Source organism: Zootoca vivipara, chromosome 13, assembly GCF_965207765.1.
Source record: "Zootoca vivipara chromosome 13, rZooViv2.hap1.1, whole genome shotgun sequence".
NCBI lineage: Eukaryota > Metazoa > Chordata > Lepidosauria > Squamata > Lacertidae > Zootoca > Zootoca vivipara.
This window is the reverse complement of record NC_142596.1, coordinates 40,773,676-40,800,346: the sequence shown is the minus strand read 5'-3', so window position 1 is coordinate 40,800,346 and position 26,671 is coordinate 40,773,676. Positions and strand designations below refer to the sequence as shown.

The following is a 26,671-nucleotide window of genomic DNA, read 5'->3' as shown; positions in this document are numbered from 1 at the left end:
CCAGTCGCAAACGACTCTGGGGTTGCAACACTCATCTCGCTTTACAGGCCAAGGGAGCTGGCGTTTGTCCGCTTCCGCAGACAGTTTTTCTGGGTCATGTGGCCAGCATGACTAAGCCGCTTCTGGTGAAACCAGAGCAGCGCACAGAAATGCCGTTTACCTTCCCGCCGGAGCAGTACCTATTTATCTACTTGCACTTTGATGTGCTTTCGAACTGCTAGGTTGGCAGGAGCTGGGACCGAACAACGGGAGCTCACCCCGTCACAGGGATTCGAACTGCCAACCTTTCAATCGGCAAGCCCTAGGCCCAGTGATTTACTCACAGTGCCACCCTCGTCCCAGATAGATAGATAGACAGACAGACAGACCACACTTTCCTAAAAATACAGCAAGATGGAACACAGCATATAAAATTACTGTATCATCAGTAAAAACATCAGTAAATAGTGGCTTGTGGTTTTTTTTTTTAAAAAAAAGAGTCACATTGCAAAGGCCTGTCTGAATAACACTATTTTTAGAAGGCGTCCAAAAAAAAAAGGCAGGAATAATTATAGTCAAACCTCTACTGGCAGGGAGTTTCACAGGGCAGGGCCTTCCACTCTCAAAGTTTGATCCCAAATAAAGGCCACTTGAACCTCAGGACCATAGGATCCAGTGCTAAAGGTTTTTAAAAAGCAAGGCTACCCACATAAGAAACTAGAGAGCTGCGCCCAGTTCTTGGCTGAATGTTCCATTAATCCACCTGGCCACTGTCATATCGTAAAATACGCATGGTATTTGGGTTGGGGCAGGGCAAATGTCATGGGGAGATTCTTGTCCCTCTCAGCAATTGCATGCAAGCTTACAGATTTGCATACTTCCCTTTTTTGAAAACGCTGGGTGTTCCAAAAAGTATAATATTTCATTGAGAAATGCACATTGTTCTGTTTAACTTTGACCATTTGACTGTACTGAGAGGGTGAGAATATTGAAATTCTTATGACTTGCTCAAGGAAATAAAGCAATAATAAATAAACCCACCCACACGTTGAAGGGCCAGTGTCTTAGCATTGTGTAACTCGGCAGACAATCACCAAAGTCCATGGAGAAAGAGGAGGTCCTAATTTGTACCTAGTGCATGTGTGTGCATAGATGCAGAATCTAACTCCCAGCAGCCCAAGCATCCAGCAGGGGTAATCATCAGGGAGGATGGGAGTTCTACTCTAGTAGCATTAGGAGGGCCGCAGATTTCCCCACCCCGGTATCCTAATTTTTAAAATATATATCTGTGCTAATTCCTCTCTTTTCTGTTTCTTAGAACATTAATGGGAGCTTTGAAATTAAACCTGGGAGGTGCTCCAGAAGGACCTGCGGGAACTGGCAAAACTGAAACCACCAAAGATTTAGCAAAAGCACTAGCTAAGCAGGTAACAAAACAATCTTTTTGCTGATATCTATGTTTTTCCTCCTCCATCCCTCCCTCTCTTTCTCTCTAAAATTAGTTTGAGGAATCATCTTTGTTTGCTGAAGCTGTGGATCAAAAGTTCATGAATACTTGAAAAAGAAATGGGATGTATTCCTATTAATTCATATGCAGCAATTCACATCCCACAAGTCTCTGCGGTGAATATATAACACCCCACACACATGTGTCGTGGAAAGAATGGGCCATCCCATTTTTTCACATGAGTTTGTGGTGGCCATTTTGTGTGTCATGCTCTTGCGCCATGCTCTCGCCACAGAAAAAATGCTTTCTCAGGTCTGCGATCTTGCCCAGCACCCAAAAATGTGCCACATTCCTCACCCCTAATGTAGAGAACCCGCAGCTTACTATTGTATAATCATGGTTTGTTTGTAGTGTGCTTTCCATTTCTCTTTGTAAGTTGCTGGAGTTGTAGCTCAGCTTGCCAACTTCTGTACCGGGGCTCCTGTGCCTTTAACAGCCACATGACACACTGAAATTAATCACACAAAATTTCGTGCAGTGATGGCAATGACCACTCCACACATCAAATGGGGGGGGGGCGACCTTTGCGTGGTCGTGCGCAGCCCCCTGATCCCATAAGGTGACTCCCTGGTAGTTCGGTGCTGGCACTGCCTTCCCAGGTAGGATGCCAGGGGTCTCAGCCTAGCGTCCAATCCTGCCTGGGGAGGTGTTGCCAGGGGATAGCCAGGTAAGGGGAGGGACTTTCCATCTCACACAATAGAATTTGAATCTTACCTCCAAGCACCAGTTGGCTCCAGAGCTTCTCCCACCCTCCACACCTTCATTCAAGTTTCTTTTGCAGGTTAACCATTTTTCCACAGGTACATAGGCACTGCTACGTCAAGGTCGCTGTTGAAGGGCCGGAAAGGAATTTTCCTGCATTGGCAGGTTTTGCCTTTCCCGTAGCAATACGTCACAACTTTGGCGGTTTCAGGTCTTGGGCGCAATTCTTTGGCGATTTTCCTAGAGGGAGGGGCGTGAGGCGGAGACTTCACCCCCTTGCGGCGACAAGATCCGGGTATTGGGGGAAGCGTTGACCATACCAATAGGTGTCTTCGCTTCCCCCTTTCAGCGGCGGTGAATGGGGGGCGGGCTCTCTCTGCTTGAACATATGTTCTCCATAGCCAGCCCCAAACCCCATACATTTGGATAACCCCGAAGCCTCCCAGAACCCCGGCTGGGGACTGGTGAGGATAACGCCCAATGCCTGAGCCAAGGTCTCCCTACATCTGAATCTTAATAAAGTTGTGGCCAATTTGAATCCCATAGCATGTTGTCTCGTGTCATTATTCTGCTCAGGGGGTCGCCTGGGGTTTGGGGGACTCCGCCTGTCAATGCAAAACCTTCACCTGCTGAATTCCTGCTCATTGCACAATTGTTACAGACGCAGGAGCCACTCCTGGAAGAAATTTAAGTGGTTGACAATGTTATTATTGTTAAGTAAAAAATTTGCAGCAGCTTTGAACAATATAATATGTCATTTGTTTTAGTGCGTTGTCTTCAATTGCTCTGACGGTCTCGATTACAAAGCCATGGGGAAATTCTTTAAAGGACTGGCACAGGCTGGAGCTTGGGCCTGCTTTGATGAGTTCAACAGAATTGAGGTAATGACTTCCTCTATTTCCGGTGCTTAGACTATGAGTGATGCCACTTCTGTAACCAAAACAGTACCACCCTCACACAGGGGAGATATAAACAGGGTTGGAGAATCCCAAGGTTTGCTGAAATACTTTTTAAGAGAGAGAGAGAGAGAGAGAGAGAGAGAGAGAGAGAGAGAGAGAGAGAGAGAGAGAGAGCGCCTAAGGGGGAGGGGAAATATCTGAAATAGCCCAGGGAGAACTTAGCCTGTTCAGTAGTCACAGAATGCTGCCTGACTATTATGGGAGATGGAATGGAAAGAAGTATTGAAGAGGACATGGATGGTTGATTGGAACAATGAAACCCTGGAGATCTATTGCTAGTCAATGCTAAGCCACCAATCGTCAGTATGAGGCATTTCTCTGTAAAATTTCTGGCTATAGCCAGTTCTCATTGATTTATCACACTATTTCAGCCTAGCCCTAACACAGTTTTTCTCAAACTTGAGTCTCCAGCTGTACTGGTCATCCCTGACCACTGGTCCTGCTAGCTAGGGATGATGGGAATTGTGGTCCAACAACGAGATGGGGACGCAAGTTTGATAAACACTGCCCCAACGCATTGTTCAGGTCACATTTAGTGGTCCCTTTACATTGGATTGAAATGCGTGTTTGAAATCTGAAGTATTATTTTCTTTATATTGTTGTTAGGTTGAAGTTCTCTCTGTAGTGGCACAGCAGATCCTCAGTATTCAGCAGGCTATTATTCGAAAGCTGAGAACATTTCTCTTTGAAGGCACGGAGATTTCACTTAATCCAACCTGTGCAGTATTCATCACTATGAATCCTGGATATGCTGGACGGGCAGAACTTCCTGATAACTTGAAGGTGAATTGTTATACACTGAGAAAGTGAAACACCCATGGGTGGCTGGGCAAGACCAGAAGAAGATAACCTGGAAAAGGCAGTGAGCAAAAAATAGGTAGTCTGGATGAGGAAACAGTATGAGGGAGACGGTAACTGACATAAAAGCACAATTCAAAGGAAAGTGTGAGAGTTAGGTTTCAGAACCTGGGATAGCTCCCAGGGTTCATAAGTGTTGCTCTGACAAAAGCATGTGAAGGGTATAGAAAGGGGCTGCACCTTTTGACACAGGACTCTACCTGGCTCCACCCCAAATGTCCATGTGCAGAGGCTTTCCTAAATTCTGGAACTCTATGCAGTCAAAGTTCCAGAAGGTAAGCCTCCACATGTAGAGATCTGCATGCCTGCCTCTGTTCAGAACTGCCACATTCTGTGCATAAATCCATTTAAACCATATTCCTCTACTGCTAGACAGTTCCTGGCAATCCTAGTTCTTATTCCTTAACTAATTGCTTCTGAAGTCATAGGCTCACAAGTAACTGTCACTGAAGCACAACATACTTGGACAACAACCTTACCTATTGCTTTTTGTTTTGAGAATACATTGTATATTGATTATTTATTTTCCCCCACTTTCTGTTCTTCAGGCTTTATTCCGTACTGTAGCCATGATGGTTCCAGATTATGCTTTGATTGGTGAAATTTCACTTTATTCAATGGGATTCCTTGACTCCCGAAGGTAAGTTAGTCGGTTTTCAGGTATTATACAGGAAACCTTCACTTGGGTGTATGTGGAAGGTATATGAGCAACAGAAGTTCTCTTGGAGTCTTGCCATATATAAATAAGTCTTTTCTCATAAACACTTTCCTATATTTTAATTCTATTATTATTATTAATTGCATTTGTATACTGCCGTATACCTGTAGATCTAAGGGCAGTTCACAACATAAAATTACAGTATAAAAAGAGGTGGCTCTACCACTACCAACATGCCCCACTGCTGCCAGGCTGGGAGTTTAAGTCCTACCCATCCAGTGCTTCCCCCCCCCCAGGGGGTACTCAAGGGTACGCAGCTCTCAAGGGTACCAGCACTTCTTTTTTTCTTGTTAAAAAGTGTGGCATGTACTGTAACAACTTCATAATGAGTACCGGCACCTATTTTTCTAGGAAAAAACACTACCCACCAATAGCATCCCCTAAGTAAGAGGAAAAACCTGCCATTTGATTTGTCACTTAATCTTTTATAAACTTACTTCGTGATGTCTGTTTGAATTATTTATCTATTCATACATGATGTAGACATTTTATCCTCTTTTCTCCATTGTGTTTGCTGTCCATAAATTGTAACGTGTTGTAAAATCTTTCACAGTCTTGCCCAGAAGATTGTTGCTACCTATCGTCTTTGCTCTGAACAGTTATCATCGCAGCATCATTACGACTATGGGATGCGTGCTGTAAAATCGGTCCTGACAGCAGCAGGAAACTTAAAACTGAAGTACCCAGATGAAAATGAAAGTGTCTTGCTGCTCAGGGCTCTACTGGACGTTAACTTAGCTAAATTCTTGGCACAAGATGTCCCCCTGTTTCAGGTAAGATAATGAAGTCATTTAGATGCTGATAACATGAACTGTTGCTGCATGAATGTAGGCAAGCAAATGTAGACGACAGTGTTATGATTAACTAATAAGAAAGATTACAGTACCGTATTTTCATTTGCTTAGAACAGCTTGAATCATGTTTGTGTACAACCAGAAGTTCCTGCCCTTAAATTGCATATTCTTTTTTCTTCTTCTTACATTTCACAGGGAATCATATCTGATTTATTTCCTGGAGTGATTCTACCTCGACCAGATTATGATCTCTTCATCCAGGCACTGAATAACAATATCGCAAAAATTAATCTTCAACCAGTTCCATGGTTTATTGGGAAAATTATTCAGGTTTCTTTAATTTGAATATTTGCACACTGGAAATGTCTATGTAGGCCAGATCCTTAACCCCCTCCCTCAATTGCAGGCCAACTTTGGTGGGTGGAGCCACTAATCTGTCTTTGTTACTGAGCCAACTTAGGCTTTATTGATTTCCCTTTTTTAGTTTCTTGACTTAAGGCTACACCTTTCATATTTGCACAGTTCCTATGAAACAATGCTGAGTGTGTCTCAAAGTGCTTTGAGGATTTTTATTGAATATATTCATGTCTTCACACTTCTGTGGATTTCCGATGCTTTTATAAGGCAGAAAACTTCATCTACGCAATGTATTTTTGACAACGCTCATTTCATTGGCACAGATTTATGAAATGATGATGGTTCGTCATGGCTATATGATTGTCGGGGAGCCGATGGGAGGAAAAACCTACGCCTACAAAGTGCTCGCTATGGCCCTTGGGGATCTGAGCCAAGGTATATATCAAATTTAATTCTGCCCAATGCCTTCTTAATTTAAAAAAGAACTTTAACTTCATCTTCTCTTTCCCCAATCGGGTGCCCTCCAGATGTTTTGGACTGCAGCTAGCTATTACCTGCCAATTAGCTATCAGGCTAAATTCATGGTGCTGGTACAAAGCCCCCCTACAGCTTGGGACCAAACTACCTAAAAGATTACATTACCCATTATGTATCCAACCAATCACTGTGCTCTATAGAAGATGGCATCCAGCAGACACCATCTCATTAGGAGGTTCATTCCATAAGATATAGAATCTGGGTCTTCAGTGTTGTAGTGGCCAACGTTTGGAACACCCCCGCCATGTACAGATGTCACCAATCTATTATCTTTTGACACCTTCCCATTTCAAGAAGCCTTTATAAATTGAGATACTCATCCCAGTCTGTATCTGCGCTGGATTGGAAGTTATTTTTCTGTGCACAAAATTTTTTATATATTTTTTTTAAAATATGAAATCTTTTCATATAGGTTTTTATTTCTGATGTTTTAATTGTTAAATTGCTTTGAGACATTTCACAGGAAGCAATTCACAAATGAAAGGAAATAAATAAGCACCTATCTGCTGTATCCTGTATAGCAAGACTGATCTTGAAAGAGAAAGCTTACATCTTGAGCACTTTCCCCCCCTCAATTGCCTGTTGTTTGAGAACAGAGGAAGGTTATAGGTACAAGAATGGAAAATTGCTAATGCTGTTCTTTCCACTCTACACAACAGAGAATTTCAGTTGTCTGGAAGACAGATTAAAGGTTGCATTGGCAGAAACATGTCTTACTTTGATCCAAACCTTGAGCTGAATAAGCAGTAAAACCACTTACACATTTTATTAAGCCAAAGCCATCTTTGGTTCCCAGTGTTCTGAAAATGTTGGACAATTTCCCCTTGAAACTCTCAAAAATTATTTTCTCAGCCTGCCACCTGAACTTTCCCCATCTACTTTCTTTTTCTCTTTCTTCCTTGTCTTTGTCACTTCTTCTGTGGCTTATAGAGGGTATGCTTAGAGGGTTGTTTTTTCTCCTCTCTGTACTTAAAGGAAGGATTGAAATTGATATTCACCTATTAAGTGGTACAAACCTGGTTGTGCCTGCCCAGAGTAGTTCCACTGAAGTTAATGAACATAACTAACTGAGATCCATTAATTCCAGTGAGTATACTCTGAATAGGGATAGCTCTGCCATCAGTCGAAGTGAAGGATTATGAGAGGATGTAATGAAAGGGCAGCAAATTGTTCATTATTTAACTTGTCATTACTGTACTTTTTAAGCCAGGGAGGAGGAGAGGTGTTTGGGGATTTTCTAGCCCTGGTGCCAAAATAACTTGGTTGGCCTTGGTTGATGGGACTGCTGCTCGGCCTCAGCCTGCAAAATGTCTTAGATCTCAGGGTCAGTTAAAGCTGGGTAACTGAAGAGTGACACCAAGTCTTTGAATTTAAACAACAACAAAACAAAACAACAACAAAAACGGGAGAAAATAATATACACCAAGAGTGTAACATCTACTTTTGGTCTGAGAAATAACTTTGGGATAGCAAGGCTTTTTAGGCATCAATTTCTGCCAGTGAGTTTGCCTTCTTACCAGTCAGAGATCAGAATTGGCAAATCTGTCCATTTTAGATTCTCCCAATTTCTCACATTTCTAATCTTTTTTTTTTTAGTTCTCCACATTTCACCTCAGTTTTCAAATATTTATTGTTAAAAGTCCACATGAAAATCCATCACCATTTAGTGTGAATGTCTCTTAATAGACACATTTTGCCTGATACACATTTTTGCAGAGCATTCCCCCCTGATCCGGCATATGCATTTTTGTGCACACTGCTTGGCTGTATTGCAAAATTCAGAGAATTTCAAATGTGTTTCAGAAAGCACAAATTGGGCAGATTCACCTTTAAATGAGAATTGAATTCCTCCCATGTCGCTAACCTAAGATACATTTTTTTTGTCTCAGACCCTTCAACAGAAGAATCTGCAGTTGAATATAGAATTATTAATCCAAAAGCTATTACAATGGGACAGTTGTATGGGTGTTTTGACCCTGTGAGCCACGAATGGACAGATGGCGTTCTTGCAACCACCTTCAGAGAGCAAGCCAGCTCTACAACAGAGGACAGGAAATGGATTGTCTTTGATGGTCCTGTCGATGCTGTTTGGATAGAGAACATGAACACTGTGTTAGATGATAACAAGAAGGTAAGGCTGTAATGATAGAGTTTGTAATTTAGAGATTTATTCTCTTAGTATTAAGAAGGTAATTTGAGGACTAAGGTTGCATGATTCAAACAGTTCCAAAGGCCTAGAGCAGTGGTGGCCAAACTTGGTCCTCCAGCTGTTTATGGACTACAACTCCCACCATCCCTAGCTAACAGGACCAGTGGTCAGGGATGATGGGAATTGTAGTCCCAAAACAGCTGGAGGGCCATGTTTGGCCACCACTGGCCTAGAGGTTGCTGCACATGTTTGAAGAATAAAGTTGTTTCAAGCTATTCTTCCTTCCTCTAGTTTGTGGCTTCAGAATCATTACACTGTAAGAAGTGTAGAATGAGGACTGCACTGAATCAACTGGGAGCAATTTTCTAGATGTACCACTAGACACATATGGTAGTAAGAAGCTGTGGGAGCCACACCCAGTGGTAGATTCCAACTGGTTCATTTATTATTGTAATTATTTTTAAATAAACTGCATTATTTGCTTTAAGATAACCACTAACTCCATATATCTGGAATTAAGCCCCATTGAACTGAGTAGACATGGTTAAGATTGTGCTGTTATCAAAAGCAAAGCATATCTGTAGAAGTGGGGAAGCAGAGAGTCTCTGTAGCTCTTTCTGCCTATATGCATAAATATGGAAGCATGCCACCATCCTGCAATTTGCATGACCACAGATATGCAGCTGTGTGAACTGCAGCACGATAATAGAACAGTGGGTGGATGGCCAAAGCAGCCAGGTGAATGGGTGAGCATTCCCGGCAAGCTCTGCTGCTGCCCACCTCACTCTGACATTCAGTGGGTTTGGCAAGGTTAAGGGACAGGAATAGGGTTTGGGAGTGGGGTTGGCCTGGTGTAAAGGAAGCCGGAAGGAGATTGGCAAACACGTGGGGGTCTGGTGGGTGTAGGCAGGTTTGGCAAGTGAAGCAATCAGAGGCAACACTCCCTAGTATAGAATAACGCGGTTCTAATGCAAGGTGGCAATGATTTAAATTCATTCATTGTTTTTTACAAGACTCTCAAAGCAAATTTCAAGGTAAGATGTTTTTAAAAGTGATTTCTTATTTACATTATTTACTAGGTGGCAGCTTTTATCTGTGCGCTTCCTGTGTGTGAACAAAAGTTGTTAAAGGGCCATACTATAAATTGTCAAGGCAGTGCACATTTTTGTTAATTATAGCTAATCTCAGTTTTTAATTACAGATTAAATTATTTCACTTTTGTTCACATTATTTCTAATGTGATTAGAAATATCACGGTGTGATGCTTGATAGTGGATTTTTTAATATAGTTTAGTTGTATGTACCTGTCTTAATTATTTTAGATCACAGGGAAGTATTTGTCTAGTAATAGATAGTTTGCTATGGGCTTCTAATATACAAATAGCTCTTTGAATCATGGCCTTCTGGGTTTCCAATTAAATATCTAAATTGTGTACGTTAATTCCAACAGGTCTACTCTTAGTAGGACTAGCATTGGCTTCTACCCACCACTGTCTTTTTAATATCTGTGTGTGTTTGTTTCTGCGTGCACACACACTTGCACATGCATGCAGACATTAAACTGTGATTAATATACAACAGAAAAAGAAGTTTCCAGTGCAGCCATGCTGGAAGAAGAGAGAGGGAATTGCCCTTCTTATGCTAAATCATGGTTAAACATTACATGCAAACCTTTCATTATCTCATAGAAGTATGAGAAGAAGCAAATGAATGATGTTCACCCTCTTACAGAATGTCACTGTTGTTCATGTGCGTGACTGTAAAATGACTGAAACTCTGTGTGACACATGCTGCAATAGTGCAAGTCTTCCTGTCACAATCCCTACCGTACACATGACTGAACCATGGTTACATGATGTTTTCATTCTAGCTGTGCCTAATGAGTGGCGAAATAATTCAGATGAGTGCAAAGATGAGCTTAATGTTTGAGCCAGAAGATCTGGAACAAGCTTCTCCAGCTACTGTCAGCAGGTAACTTTTGCAAGCAGAGCCAATAGCAGTTTTGTGTGCCTCTCTATATTGTTATAGGATTGGTAAAAAGGTAAAGGTAAAGGAGCCCCTGACCATCAGGTCCAGTCGTGTCCGACTCTGGGGTTGCGGTGCTCATCTCGCTCTATAGGCCGAGGGAGCCAGCGTTTGTCCGCAGACAGCTTCCGGGTCATGTGGCCAGCATGACAAAGCTGCTTCTGGCGAACCAGAGCAGCGCACGGAAATGCTGTTTACCTTCCCGCCGGAGCGGTCCCTATTTATCTACTTGTACTTTCGAACTGCTAGGTGGGCAGGAGCTGGGACCGAGCAACGGGAGCTCACCCCGTTGCAGGGATTCGAACCGCCGACCTTCTGATCAGCGAGTACTAGACTCTGTGGTTTAGCCCACAGCGCCACCTGGGTCCCTTATAGGATTGGTACATACATACATACATACATACATACATACATACATACATATATACATACATACATACATATTTGTATCTGTATGCTGCCTTTCTACAGTTCAAATCATGCTCAAGGCTGCTTACAACATAAAAAAGCACATAACTACAACATAACAGAAGTAGTCATCAACAATAAATAAAACATTTAAAAATGCACAACCAAACTGAACAATTTCCACATAAATTACAAGATCTAAAACGAAGATACAAAAAATCAGCAACAACACCCCCAACCCAAAAAACCCCAAACACCCCAGTCCAAAAATCTGTTCAGCAGTCTCAGCTTGGGGTGCTGGTGTCATAACTAGAGCATAATGTCAGCCAGGAGTTATCTAACAGACCTTTGTGAAAGATAAATCTCCCATTAGGGTCACTTGGTATGTATTTTAACTGAAAGCCACGTTGGGGAGAAATCAAGAATGCTGACCCTCCTGCTTTGGGAAATACCTTGTGAGGTGTACCAATCTCCACCTTCACTTGGGGGAAGGATTTTGTACCAGTATTGTGTTTCTTTTTAAAAAAACAAACAAACACATGTCTCTTTATATATAAAAAAGGTCTGGGTTATCTCACTTTAAAGCCGACCGTACTCTTATTTTAGGGACGTATCTTTTAGGTACGCGGGTGGCGCTGTGGGTTAAACCACAGAGCCTAGGGCTTGCCAACCAGAAGGTCAGCGGTTTGAATCCCTGCAACTGGGTGAGCTCCCGTTGCTCGGTCCTAGCTCCTGGCAACCTAGCAATTCGAAAGCACATCAAAGTACAAGTAGATAAATACTTGTACCTTCCGGCGGGAAGGTAAACAGCATTTCCGTGCACTTCTCTGGTTTGCTGGAAGCGGTTTAGTCATGCTGGCCACATGACCCGGAAGCTGTTCGCCAGCTCCCTCAGCCAGTAAAGCAAGATGAGCGCCACAACCCCAGTGTCGTCTGCAACTGGACCTAATGGTCAGGGATCCCTGTACCTGTACCTTTACCCTTCTTTTAACTGGTGTACCAGACCATTTACATTCCAAGTTACTGCAGTTAAGTGTGGCATTATAAGGTTTATTTAAAATTATGCAGCATATACCAGGAAATAGATTTATTATGCATTATAGCAATTTCAGTGTTATTATTGTGGTGGTGGCCCAAAGGGCCACAATAAATGTGATAATGTGTGCCCCTGGAAATCCTTGAGTGTGCTTCTAATAGGGAAGTTATGGTAACCTGTTGCTTTATGAAACTGATGGTTTTGCAAGTTGCTGCCCCCCATTGGGGCAGGAATACAGCTAATATGTGAATCACAAAGATACAGCTGAAAGCTAGAACATAAATTGCTATATGGTGCAAATGGCTACACGTAACGCAGGTTCCCAACATGCATACTAACAAAATGTAACAGAACACGGTGGGAAGCGGTGAGAATCAAAGCTTAGTCAGCAAAATTGCCAGTGTGAATTGCACTTGTTTATTAAACATAAAATGAGGTAGTGATGTACATGATTGGTGAAAATTGGAATCCTTTGTTTGAAACTTTAAAAATATCACTGCCTTAACCAATGGGCGTGGTTACAGTTTTGCGAAACAATTCAACTGTAAAGGTTGGACTCTTAACTCCTCAAGCTTCTGTGTTTTTATTGGCATAAACTCAGGAGATAAGCCATTATTGGCTTACAGGCCCGGCTCTAGGTGTAGTCCCGGTGGTGCGGGGGCGCCGGAGCGATCTCCGCGCCTCAGTGCCAGGGCGCCCGACCTGCTCGAGATGGCCCTGTTGGCTTACAACATTATCATATTACATCTGCACAAAATAAAGATGCTCTGAATTCCAAAGGGGATTAACTTCAACATTCAAACTCCCCCTCCCTCCCCCACCTAATCCCCCAGCCTTCCCAACAGAATAACCCCTACACCTGTGATTGTGGGAGGAATACTCCATGTCTTCCTTCGTGAGCCAAATGCTCATGAGCTAAGGTGAAATGGTGGGGTGTAAACATTACCCCCTCCCTCCTTCCCCCAGGAGCAGAAGATGTTTCACATGGTTATACTGCAAACAAAAATAAGATAATAAATTCTTGCTCATTTTGGTTTTAGAGCTCATAGCTCTTCATTGAACTTATAGTTACAGTGGAAGCTCAGGCAGAGAGAAGCTGTCTCTGTGTTGTTTTTGCTGTTGTTACTTCTTCTTTGTTTTTGCCCGTGTCTTTTTTGTCTTGTTTTTCTTCCCTTTTTTCCATTTGCCGCTAGTCTCTCTCTCTCTTTTTTTAGTTCTGTGTCTTCCTCTCCACTGCCTACTTCTCTCAGTTGTTTGTCTTCATTTTGTTGCAACCCCAGTTGATTTAATTTTTATTTTTAGCTTCCAGTTCTGTAGCGGCAGCTTTAGTTATTCATTCATAAAGTTATTAGGAGTTGGAATCGGTAAGCCTATTGGTACCTTAAGCCTGCTTCATGGAAGTGCTGCAGCGTAAATATTAAGTTCTCATCTGCATTGCAGCTTTTGTTGTGCAGAGATCCTGGTAGATGTTTTATCGCTGAATTTCTGTTGTGATTTTTTCCAGTGTTCTGAACTTTTGAAATAAGTAATTTTCAATTATGAAGGCGCTAAAAGTGAACAATAATGTTTCTCGAGCACTCACTTTTTTTTAAGACAGAGTGCTCTGTGCATCCTTTCAGTATGGACTGCTTGTATAATGGCATCAGAAAATATTTCCTTTCTCCAGGACACAAAAGCCTCATGTAGTTTGGTGTCTCCGAAGCTCTTCGGAGCCTCTCAAATGCATATATTCTGGTAGCAGCCCTGACCCTGCACATCCCCGAGCTGCAGTTTTATGTCAGATTGAGGTTTGGGAGAGAGAGAGAGAGAAAGAGTCTTAGTTCTGTTCTTCATGCTGAGTTCCACTGCTTCATTAGCTGTTGTGGAAACACCTGAGACTGTTGGGTTTATATCTCCATCTATCTATCTATCTATCTATCTATCTATCTATCTATCTATCTATCTATTCTCAGTGGTTTCAGTGCTTTATCCCAGTTCTCAGTCAGATCTTTTTTAAAATTAAGGCAACTAAAGCTGTTGTGTCAAATGGAGCTTCTGGTCTCTCATAAGTTGTCTCCCGCCCAACTGCATGGAGCCCTGGCATCCATTTCGAAAAGGGTTGTGGCCTAGGCTTGCAATTCCCCCATGATCTGAGACAGAGGTGAAAACCACTCATGCAGAGTGCTGCTACTTTGTGATCCTCTGATTCTGCGGCTCATAGCTCGCTTGGGGCAGTTAAAACTTTGAGCAAGATTTTGTTTTGGAGCAAGCTAGGCTATTTTTGCTTCTGGGGAAGGAAGGAGCAGCAGATCAAAACTCCATCTTGCCTCAATGATGTCACTGCCTCCCCCCCCCCCCAACAACAAAAATTGGCCTATGGTTTTATATCAGTAAAATGGGATTCTGTAGAAGAAGGAACTACTGAAGTGGTCTCTTTGTGGAGTTAATGGCCCTAGGCAAGTCTCTTAGACATCTTAGTAACATAGGAAGCTGCCTTGTCATGAGTCAGGCCATTGGTCCACCTTGCTCAATATTGTCGACGTTGTCAGCAATTCTCCATTCATTTTCTGTATTTAAGGTAGATGCTCTACAACTGAGATGCAGTCCTTCCCCATTTTTACATGACCTGTTTGTCAGATTCAAGAGTTTGCAATAGAAACAACTAGCTGGTAATGCTTCTAGAAGGAAGCCCCATGTGGCTGGAGGCCAGGGCATCCGAGATGTAGGAGAGCATCAGGACCAGAGGCCAGTCTTGCCTGCTCTCTTCTGGAGGAGCTAGGAAGACACAAGACAGTTGGCTTTCTCTCCATACTGAGTCCAAAGCTATGGCTTTGAACGGAAGCCTAAAGGGGAAGAAGCAATGTTGTGAGGCCTTTCATCGTAATGCCCTGCCTGTTTGTATGTGAAAATAAAGCCTTATATCACAAAAGATCCAGTGACATTCCTTCCAAAGAAACCAAACTTGGAGTCTTTGTTGGCATTCCTGAAATCTCTTACACCATTCAGAGAGATTGAGCTGTATGGAACAGTGTGTGAGAGAGAGGCGGGAGGGGAGGGAGAGCAGGAGAGAAATTTTGATCAGGGAAAACTACATAGGGAGAGGGGTCAAATACCATGATGCTGGAGAAAGATATCCATGCTCAGGGAGAGAGAGACATGACCTTACATACTTCCTTCATGAGGTTGCAAAAAGGTCGAGAGTTGGTGCCTTTCCAGTGTCAAAGAGGGCAAAAATAGGTGTCTATTTCTGCCTAGGGATGGTGGTGGGGAGAGGGAATTGATCCAGCTACAGTAAATCTGTTAAGTTCATAAGGTGCCACAAGAATCCTAGCGATTGCTCAGTGTCATCTGAAGGCTGAGTCAACTTTCATAAGTCTTACCCCCTCATTGCAAGCAAATATGTGCAAAAAACCTGTTAATTCTTCCAGGTGTGGTATGATCTACATGGAACCTCACCAGTTAGGCTGGAAACCTCTGAAGGATTCTTATTTGAACACATTGCCTCCAAACTTGAGCAACGAACACAGAGAACTGGTTTGTGGGCCTATCATATAATAATAATAATAATAATAATAATAATAATAATAATAATAATAATAATAATAATAATAATAATAATGTGGGGCTTTCATCAGATATTTGGGGCCTAGGTCGCTTAGGGTCTTAAACACTAATGTGAGCACCTTGAATTGGGCTTAGAAATGAACTAGCAACTAGTGCAGCTGGAATTATATGAGATCTAAACAGGATCTAAACATTGATTTGGCTGCTGGATTTTGGACCGTTTGAAGATTCTGAGTCATCTTCAAGGGCAGCCCCATGTAGAGCACATTGCAATAATCTAATCTGGAAGTTAGAAACTGACAAATCTCTCATACAAGAGAACAACTGCAGTGGGCAGGAAGGCAATAAGGGGGGTGGGTGAGCTGTTGCTGTGGCTGCATAGCTAGAAAACTGCTCTGTGCTGTTTGCAGTGGAGGTGGAATGGTACCGGTAAGTGCTCTCGTTTTGCCTCTTACATGACAACTGAACAGAGTTTGTTTTCACCTTGGGAGGAACATGTTGATTGTAGAGCTGTTCAATAATGTAACAATTTTGGAACCAATGGTTCCACCATCTTGGCACCACCAACAAGAAGGGCCTATCTCTTGTAAGCTTGTCGTAAGACATGTATGGTCATGTAATAGCTCTCGTTTATGTCTCATAGCCAAGGAGGGTCTCCCTAGTAATTGTCCATCACTCTATTAGCATGGCATCTAGTAAACTTCACCAAAAGACAGGGAAATGCATCCTCCCCCCCCAAAGGCATAGATTTTCATAAAATTTCCATATGCTAATTTATATGCATAGATTCAAATTTAGACATATGTACTATAATTTTTAAAAGAATGCAGTACACCCCACTATGGTGAGGGAAACTGTGTCCAAGTGCCCTTTGTGCATGCTCATTCTGCTGTTCAGGTGCTACCTGTCGATGGACAAACCTGTTCTCCTTTTAAGGGTTATTTAAATTGAAATCGAACTTGTACTGGACAGCTCTTCAGATAGGGGACTGTCCTTTGTATAATAGGATGCATGACCAACCTACACTCTATCCAATGCTTATGCAAATAGATAACAATCAATAACCCAGTGGAGTAGAGCTGTAACACTAGTTCCCAGGATGGGGGGTGGGGCGGGGGGTGGGGCAAGGCAGCGTGGAGATCCGGGTGGTACAGGTGCAGCGGTGCAATAACTCCAGCACTCCTAACATTCCACTTGCACTGCACCCGTCTCCCCACCACCTCCCTCTCTCCCTCCTGGTAAATGGCAGAGATACCACTACCAATGGAATGTTAGGAGCTAGTGTTACAGCTGTGCCCCTCCAGGAGAACCACTTCTAGACTCTTCGGAACAGCAGTAATTGAGGGTCCCATGGTCACCCTAGCTTTGTGATGGTAGTCTTACCACCTGTACTGGAAGAGCTGGCCGTGTACTAGGCAGCATGAGGGAACTGCCTCAGGCAGAAAGTCCTGGGGAACAGCAGCAAAGTTTGTGCTTGGTAAGGATCCCGTGAGCTTCATCTTCCCACTTGCCCACCCCCACCTTGCTGTGCCATTTTGCCTGTCCTGCACCTCCTAAGTGAGCCTGCTACCCTCAGATGCTGGTGGAGAATGCTGCCCCATTGTAAGACTCAGCTGCCAGTTCAATTGGCTGCTGTACATCTAATGGGATTGAAGAGACACCGTTTGTTTTTGCTTTTTGCTTGAGGCAGCAAAATGTATTGGTCCGGCTCTGCATATTGACTGTTAGCAAACTGTTCCTATTGGTAATAATGTAACTTCTGCTGCATTTGAAAGCCATTTGCCCTTTTCCAACTTCTAGGTTGACGACTTGTTCATGTGGCTAGTTCAGCCTTGTTTGGAATTTATTCGCCATCATTGCAAGGTCATGGTTCAGACATCACCCATCCATCTCACTTATTCCATGATGACACTGTATACTGCTTTGCTTGGTAAGGATCCTGTGAGCTTCATCTTCCCGCTCGCCCACCCCCACCTTGCTGCGCCATAAGATTGGAACAACTGTGTTAGTTCTCCCAACTAATTTGTGCCCCAGAAAGATATAGCAGTGTCACTGAGGAAGCCCAGGTTGAGCTGGGTCCAGGTTAAACTGCAAAACACACTGGCACGTGTATGCAAAGGAATTAACTGAAGAAACTTAAAACTGTGGTAAAGCACATATGCTGCAGTTCTGGATTTTTTTGTTTAGAAATTATTGTAGTTCAGGAAGAGTGGGATGTAGGAATGCTCTGACACAAACCAGAATAACAGCTGTACTTAGCTTTGGCACTTTCTTAATGGGAAGCAATGCACAACTCTAACAAACCTATACCTGTACAATGAAAAGCTGCAATAGGTGAAGTCATCTGGCCTCCCCAGGCTAAGCATTTCTCTTTACCATATGAAATGCGCCTTGCATTGAAATCCATAAGGGTATCTTCGTATACAGTATAATCTAGGTTTATTTCTCTTCCAGATTCTCAATATAGTGCATCTAACAAAATGATTTTTAAAGTCCACATTCACTTTGACCTTGTCATACCACAGATATCCATGTTATCCAAACCTTAAATCATGACCTTCTAGTTCCAAAATCCTCCTATTTCTTAGGATCACCCACTCCTTCACCCACACTAAGCAACAGGTTGCAAAATACAATTTCGAATCAGGCAGTTCCAATCTCTTGCAGTACTTTCATTTTCATTTTAACTCATGTTTTTTTTTACATTGCCATAAACTTAGATAAATCTTTTTTGCCTTTCTTTAAACAGTAAATCAGTTGCAATAGGTATTGTTTGAAATAAAAACATCATTCTAGGTAAAACATTCATTTTTATTACTGAAATTTTGGCCAGCAATGACAATTTGCCTGCAAACAGATCGGCCCCGTTTGCAGGTTTTGCCTTCCCCATAGCAATAGTCACAACTTTGGCAGAGAAGGCATTGCATGGAATCCTTTAAGTCTAACATCAGGCGGGGTGGGGTGGGGTGCAGTGGTGGATCAACCCCACAACAGAACAGTGCAATAAGAGGGTACCGCCTTAGAGGGGTCTAGTTGGCCAAGGTGTATGGCAGATGGGCCACAAAGCTTTCTTCAGTGGCTTGGGAGGGTCGTCCATGTAGATCTGTGTCTTGGGGAGGGCCCATTAATCCTAGGATCGACTCTATCATGTGCCAGCTCTCCACCAGCCCTCCAGTGCCTAAGCCAAGTCCAACCTACACCTGGAATCAATAAAGTTGTGGCCTAATTTCAAATCCTAGAACATTGTCCTGTCCAGTTTGTTCACCTGACAAGTTACATCTTTGCAGGGTGCACTGCATCAACTGAAATGCCCTCTATGCTCAATATAAACTTAATATAGGATTGTGATGTAAGCTGACACCCCTTGCTTGAATCAGTATCTGAGCAAACAGCAGAGGAGTGGGAGCTGAAAGTGTTGGCAGCAGGGGTGCCAACTTGAATAAAATATGGGGGGGGGGGAGGTAAGGCCTGCCCTGCATAATAGAACACATGACACAGTACACACACACCATTTGAAGTTGTTGACCATGCCTTCTAAGAACAATCTTAATCTGCTCTTTTTAAAAAAATAGATGAAATAAAGCATTCTGGCGAAGACGATTCCGAGACCATGTCCAGCCAGCAAATCACTCTGTGGCTGCAGGGACTTTTCCTGTTTGCCTTGGTGTGGACCATCGGGGGCACCATCAATGCTGAGGGAAGGAAAAAATTCGACCATTATTACCGGGAAGTTTTGATGGGAATGGACGACAACCATCCACGTCCCAAAAGCGTAAAGCTGACAAAGAACAACATTTTTCCAGATAGAGGTCTGCTTAAACACATACACTTATGCAAATTTAAATAATTGGCTTTGTTTATGCATCATGAAGCATCATATCTCCAGTATGGGCATTGAATTGTTTTGTAATAGGTCCCAGAGATTAAGAAAGGAGCTGATCATCCTGAACACCATGGATTGGGAATCTCCAGCTCCCATAAGGCTCAAGTAGAATGACCTGGGATTATTTATGCTGTTATTTTATTTATACCCCACCCTTCATCCTGAAGAATCCCAGAGTTGTATGCAACAATTCATAAAATTGTGCATGTTGATACAAAGGTCATAAATCCAACACTATAAATAAAAATATAATTTTAATAATAATAGTAATAGAATGGTGAGAGTTCATATTCAACAATATCTGGAAGGTCATATGAACTCTCTGAAAGCCTTAGAGCAGGGGTCGGCAAGGCTTACCAGCCATGGGCTCCTGCGAAAATCATCCGTGGGCCAGGCCGGTGCAGCGCGGTGCCAGAAATTGCTTCTGCGCATGCCCAGATGCCAAAAATTGCGGCGGCACAGAAACAATTTTCAGTTGGGCATGCGCAGTAGCAATTTCTGGTATTTGTGCGTGCACAGGCGCGATTTCCTGCACAGCTCGGTGAGTCCCTGTGCTGTGCCGGTTTAGCGTAGCATGCGGGGGATTCACCGAGCGGGCAGCTTGGTTTGGGGGCGGCTTGTGGGCTAGTAAAAACGGTCTTTGTGGGCTGGATCAGGCCCATGGGCCGCACCTTGCTGACCCCTGCCTTAGGGTAACTGAAAGAGAACTGAAATTGACAGAGCCTTCCATCCCTGCCTCTGAGTGCAATTTTTCCACCTAGGAATTTGTTTTCAGTATCAGAACCCAGTTCACAGAAAATCCATTCCTGGTCTTCCGTAAGGTTTTCTTTACTTTTGCAGTGTAATTTGAAAGTCGTGTGTTGAATGGGGAGTTGATGCTATTGTTACACAACTGGGGGACAGAAATTATTGGCAGGCTACTGCTGTAGTTGCCCTTCTGTGCCAAAATCATGATTTGGCAACATTTGGGTTGTTTCTGTTTGGTTAGAAGGTATACGTAGAGACATACTGTATCCAAATTTTGCAGTCTGAAATAATACCCAAAGTCAGCCTTGCTGCCTTGAACTGAGCTTTCCTGGCTGCCTTTTCCCCTCAACCAGGGACTGTGTACGACTTTTACTTCCACAAGATAGCCAGCGGACAGTGGAATATGTGGACAGAGTACATTACAAAAGAAGAGCAAACCATCCCTGCTGGAGTAAAGGTAAACCACTTGCATTTATTGCTTCATAATTGCTCAGGCTGACCTTATCTGAAGGGCCAAATTAACAAGTCCTGACCATTACTTTCAAGGGGTCTCCTCTGAGTAGAATTAAGTTGGATAGAACCATTTATTATTATTGTCCCCATCCTTTTCCCTGCTGAGTTATACAGGGGCAAAACTTAGACTAAGGAATGAGCACGAAGCTGACAGTGTTGTAAATTGGAAGGCAGGCAAGTGGCGGCTAGTTGAGGACAGAGTAAGGTTGGTGGGGCAGTGCCCCATTTGCCCTAATGGACCAGCTTTCATTGCATGCATGGTGTGCAATGTATATGCCACCCCACCAGGATCCTTGTAATGTACATGTCATAAATACATTATCTCTCTTTCTCATGCACACACTCCCTTCTTGCAGTGATGCAGATTTTTCTACTTACAAATGTGCACGATGTGGTTTTTACACCTACGGTAACCATCTCTTCGTGACAGGTCTCCGAGCTTATAATTCCAACCATGGAAACAGCCAGGCAGAGCTTTTTCCTGAAAACCTATGTGGAACATGAAATCCCATTACTCTTTGTGGGAACCACTGGTACAGGGAAATCAGCGATCACCAACAGCTTCCTGATTCATCTCCCAAAGACAAAGTACACGCCCAACTTCATCAATTTCTCTGCCAGAACTACAGCCAATCAGACCCAGGACATTATTATGTCAAAACTGGACAGGAGAAGAAAGGGACTCTATGGTCCTCCAGTTGGGAAAAAGGCTATTGTATTTGTAGGTAAGATCACATCTTAAACATTTCTGTTGCTACACATTACAGTTTTGAAGCATGCTGTTACAAAGCAGGTGTACTTCCTTTCACAGAAATAAGCTTTCAGGGACCCCAATCCAGGTAGGAAGGGAGGGAGAAAGACCAGGGGGTGGGGGAAGAGCTGGGTGTTATCAACTTTTCAACATTGTGATGTATCACCACGCTAACAAAACGATGTTGAAAAGCAGTGGGAGTAACAAGGTGCATTAAGTCTGGCCCCGCAAGGTGCTGGGGTGAAACAGCCTCAGCTCCCTCGTTTGGAGAGGCAGTGATTATACCCTGGCACCTCATAGGGCTGTGGCTGATGGAGCTTGTTTCTCCCTTGGGGTGCAGGGCCCTGGCGACAAAGGGAGTCCCTCCACTGCCAGTGCCCAGCGCATCAAGTGAAAAACAAGCTCCATTGGCTCTGGTGCCTCACAATTCATTTCTCCCTCGGTTTGAGGGCCAGAGTGCAATGGCACCTTCACCCGGTGGTATATCACAGGTGTAACCACTGCCGCTCCTGAGCGCAATATACTGCCAGGTGAAGGTGCCTGGTGATGTATTGATACATCGCCCAGGCCTAGTGGGAGGTTCCCTGTGCTATTTTACTTCTGAAAATCAGTCCTGCCCCCATGCTGCTTTTGGGGGGGAGGGGAAGAAGAAAATAGCATTTTGATAACTAAATAAAAGTTTGTTTGTTTGTTTGTTATATTTTTCATTAATTATTCATTTACATATTCTAATCCTTTTATTTACATATACTGTATATATATATATATATATATATATATATATATATATATATATATACCAGACAATATCCATAAGACATCACCAGTGACTTCCCACCACCTCATTACAGCTTCTTATACCTTCTTTCTCCTTTCAACTGTGTTGTTTATGTTCTATTACCTTTCTGTAACATAATATATAACTTATCTATCTGTTCTTAACTTTATGAAGTTTATTCGAAACGTATCAAGGGTTTAATTTGAGAACAATGTTTCTCCAAATAGTCTTTTACACATTCCCACTCTTTTAAATTTTTTTGATTTGGCCGATGCCTAATTGCCACTGTCGTTTTTGCCGATTCCAAATACTCACACAATTTGTTTTGCCATTCTCCCTTTCCAATTCCTAGCAATTAACATTCTTGTTGCGGTTGTAGCATACAAATAAAAGTTTAATCTAGATAAGGCTCTGTTCCTTTCTCTAAAGAGCATATGAAGAGCCCTCCTGGGCCAGGCCAACAGATTGGCAGGCTTTCCCACCAGCCATTATTTGAATTCTGGCCAATACAGCCAGGCTAAGTGCATGGGGCAGGGCGTGGAGTGGAGTGGAGCAGGTTTCACTCTGGTCTGCCCTCAGTCTATAAAGACTGACTGTACCCGATCCCAGTCGGCTCCTTTCCCCCTCCTTTCCCACCCTGTTCAACAATGCTGTGGGGTTTTGTATGTTACTTTTGCTTCCTAGGGTATTGCCTCTGCTGTTGTTCAATAATGATTGCTGTTTTCGGAACCGGGAAGCAATTTGCCTGCAAACAGATTGGCCCTGTTTGCAGGTTTTGCCTTCCCCATAGCAACAATCACAACTTTAAAAAATTTCTTCAGTAGCACCTTAAAGACCAACTAAGTTTTTATTTTGGTATGAGCTTTCATGTGCATGCACACTTCTTCAGATCTGAAAAAGTGTGCATGTACACGAAAGCTCATACCAAAATTAAAACTTAGTTGGTCTTTAAGGTGCTACTGAAGGAATTTTTTTTATTTTGCTTCGACTCAGACCAACACGGCTACCTACCTGTAACAATCACAACTTTGTCAGAGAAGGCATTGCATGGAATCCTTTTGGTCTTAACATCTGGCAGGGGTGTGTGTGAATTGATGCCCCCACTGCAGAGGCATCAATAGGAAGGTACCCCAATGGAGGGGTCTGGTTGGAAATCTCTGTCCACCACGGAGGCTGATAGAGATATACACTCATTGCTCAAGCCAAATCCAACCTACACCTGGAATTCACCTAACAACTTATCCCTTCTCCCTGTTGACTCACATAAGGTGAAATGCCCTCTGTGCACAAGATAAGCTCAATAGAAACTTAATAGAGGATTCTGATGTAAGCTGACACACATTGCTTGAATCAGTATCTGTTAAATACTGTTAAAGTTAAATACATGGGTATTACAATGACAAATATGAACTGTACATTGTTTCAAAATAGTTATGTCAAAACATGGGTTGAAGTTAAAAAAGATATGTCAGTATGGGAAAAGTTAAAACTGTCATTTCTGGGCAAAATTTCATAATAAAAATGACCATTTTAACTTTTCCCATCTTGACATATCTTTTTTAACCATATCCCCTTTCCAATTAACCTTCTTGCTGCGGTTGTAGCATACAAATAAAAGTTTAATCTAGAAAAGGCTCTGTTCCTTTCTCTAAAGAGCATTAGAAGAGCCCTCCTGGACCAGGCCAACAGCCCTTCTTGTCCAGCATCCCGGCTACCCTGATGCCTCTGGGAAGCCTGCAAGTAGACTCTGAGCACAAGAGCACTCCTCTGCTCCTGGTGTTGGTATTCAGAAGCATTGTTGCCCCTGACCATTGGGGCTAATAGCCCCGTCCTTATCCCCACCCTTTCTTTGCTTGCTTGGGTAGAGGGAGAGGGGTAGAGAGAGTTCTTTTTTGTCTTTGGAAAATAAAAGTATCATTATTCTTCCTAGATGACTTAAATATGCCTGCCAAGGAAGTGTATGGAGCCCAGCCTCCTATAGAACTCCTTAGGCAATGGATTGATCATGGCCACTGGTACGACAAGAAGGACACCTCAAGGCTCGATATTGTTGATGTTCTGTTCCTTTCAGCAATGGGGCCTCCTGGAGGTGGAAGGAATGATATTACAGGTATGATGTCAGATTAAATGCACTAGGGCAGCCTTTCTCAATCTTGGGTCCCCAATGCTGTTGGACTACAACTCCCATCATCCCTAACTAGCAGGACCAGTGGTCAGGAATGGTGGGAGTTATAGACCCACAACATCTAGGGACCCAATGTCAAGAAGGGCTGCAAAAGGGCACCATCCTTCCCACTAATAGCAAACTTGACTGGTGAATGTTAGGATTGTAGCTAAGAAAGAGCCACTGAGAAAGAAGAAAATGGGGGGAAATGTACAAACACAAAAGCTGGTGCCATAAGAACTGGACATGTTCATTACCCAGGGAATACTGATAATCAATTGGGGTGGGGAGGTGGAAAACATGGAGGAAGGAGGGGTCACCCTGACTAGAAGCCTTAACAATAGCACTCTTATTAGAAGGTGAGGATGCCCAACATCTCTCCCCCTCTAATTTCAAACTCAGATTGTTGCGTGTCAATCAGTCTGAAAGCAATCTGGATCAACCTCAAAATTGTAGCTCTCTGAGGGATCTCCTAACAACTCTCAGCACCTTTAACAAACTACAATTGCCAGGATTCTTTGGGGGAGGAAGCCATGGCAATTTAAAGTGGCATAATAGTACTTTAAATGTATGGTGTAGATGTGATCTTGCAACCAGCAATTTAAACTACAGTGGTACCTTGGTTCTCAAACTTAATCTGTTCCAGAAGTCCATTCCAAAACCAAGGTATGCTTTCCCATAGAAAGTAATGCAAAACGGGTTAATCTGTTCCAGACTTTTAAAAACAACCGCTGAAACAGCAATTTAACATTAATTTTACTATCTAACATGACCATTGATCCATAAAATAAAAGCAATAATCAACGTACTGTACTATAAAATAAATAAGACAGTATTGTAGATGATTAAAAAAAAAAAATTCTTACCTGCACTGATGATAGTCATTGTTTGGATGGGGGCCTTTTATCCATTTCCGCAGTCACACAATCAGTCTATCAATCAGTAGCTGAACTGGGTTCCACACTGTCAAAAAACAAATTAACAAAAAAAGCCTCAAAAACAAAAACGCAAAATAAATAGCAAAAACAAAAGCGCTAAACTTAATTTGTTCTGGGAATCAGTTTGACTTCTAAAATGTTCAAAAACCTAGGCGCAGCTTCTGATGGGTGCAGAAACAATAGGTGACAACCGCATTGGATGTTCGGCTTCCGAAGAACGTTTGAAAACCGGAACACTTACTTCTGGGTTTTCGGCGTTTGGGAACCAAGGCGTTTGAGTACCAAGGCATTTGAGAACCAAGGTACCACGGTATCTGCCTGGGGTCATCAGAAGGAATAGCAAAGCTGCATTGAGACTTAGAGTGCTGTGTCTTCCTTTGTGTCTTACAGGACGTTTCACAAGGCATTTGAACATTATTTCCATCAGTGCCTTTGATGATGAAATTTTAACAAAGATCTTTGCTTCCATCGTTGACTGGCACTTCAGCAAAGGGTTTGAGGCCACTTTTCTGAGGTAAATGGACTGTAAGGAATGTGCTTCTCTTCAAGAGAGCACATTTTGTGGTATTTATATGCGCAGAAGCTGCCCCAGGTCATTGTACCCTTTTAAAAAAGTATAGTTCTCTTTTTCTCTTGTAGAAAAGACTGTGCAAGACTCTCTGTTTAGAGTTTAAACATAACACATTACTTTACTTGGTATACTAAAACATACAGTGCCTTTTCTCTTAAAAATGTTTAGGGGTACTCTCATTTTGACTCAAGAAAATCACCATTTTATAGTTCAAATTGGGGAAAATAAATACAGTAAATACAACAAAACTGACCAATCACTGTGCTAGATTCCAACTCCTGCTCCACACATTAAACACTCGCTTCTGTCTGAGACTCAGGAAACACCATGACAGAAAATGAGGCCGCCATCGGGGGTAGCAACGAAACTGACAGTTCACCATGCTAGAGAAGAAACTAATTTTTTTTAAAAAAATTGTTTCTTCTCCTGTTACATTCAAAAACTGTTTAGGGGTACGCGTACCCCTGCATTCCCCAGAAAAAAAGCACTGAAAACACACACACACACAAGAAACTGGCAGATTTATAAAAATATTCTTTCAATAGCACCTTAAAGACCAACTAAGTTTTTATTTTGGTATGAGCTTTCGTGTGCATGCACGAAAGTGTGGTATCTGTGCAAGTGTGCATGCACACGAAAGCTCATACCAAAATAAAAACTTAGTTGGTCTTTAAGGTGCTACTGAATGAATTTTTTAAATTTTGTTTTGACTCAGACCAACACGGCTACCTACCTGTGGCAGATTTATGAGATT

General features: G+C 42.7%; 1 protein-coding gene across 5 annotated transcripts in view; it reads left to right on the top strand.

Annotated features, from left to right (window-relative positions):
- The window catches only part of DNAH3 (dynein axonemal heavy chain 3), a 95,584-nt gene that overhangs the window by 44,224 nt on the left and 24,689 nt on the right, over positions 1–26,671 (top strand). For all 5 annotated transcript variants that reach the window (XM_088656929.1, XM_035131636.3, XM_088656928.1 and 2 more), the window contains 16 exons: positions 1,298–1,406; positions 2,956–3,069; positions 3,754–3,930; positions 4,554–4,645; positions 5,277–5,496; positions 5,713–5,847; positions 6,198–6,309; positions 8,301–8,542; positions 10,431–10,531; positions 15,437–15,542; positions 17,373–17,502; positions 19,145–19,381; positions 20,556–20,659; positions 21,146–21,440; positions 24,175–24,354; positions 25,737–25,860. In XM_088656929.1, coding sequence (XP_088513055.1) covers positions 1,298–1,406; positions 2,956–3,069; positions 3,754–3,930; positions 4,554–4,645; positions 5,277–5,496; positions 5,713–5,847; positions 6,198–6,309; positions 8,301–8,542; positions 10,431–10,531; positions 15,437–15,542; positions 17,373–17,502; positions 19,145–19,381; positions 20,556–20,659; positions 21,146–21,440; positions 24,175–24,354; positions 25,737–25,860 — 2,478 coding nt within the window. The remainder of the gene's footprint in view (positions 1–1,297; positions 1,407–2,955; positions 3,070–3,753; positions 3,931–4,553; positions 4,646–5,276; positions 5,497–5,712; positions 5,848–6,197; positions 6,310–8,300; positions 8,543–10,430; positions 10,532–15,436; positions 15,543–17,372; positions 17,503–19,144; positions 19,382–20,555; positions 20,660–21,145; positions 21,441–24,174; positions 24,355–25,736; positions 25,861–26,671) is intronic.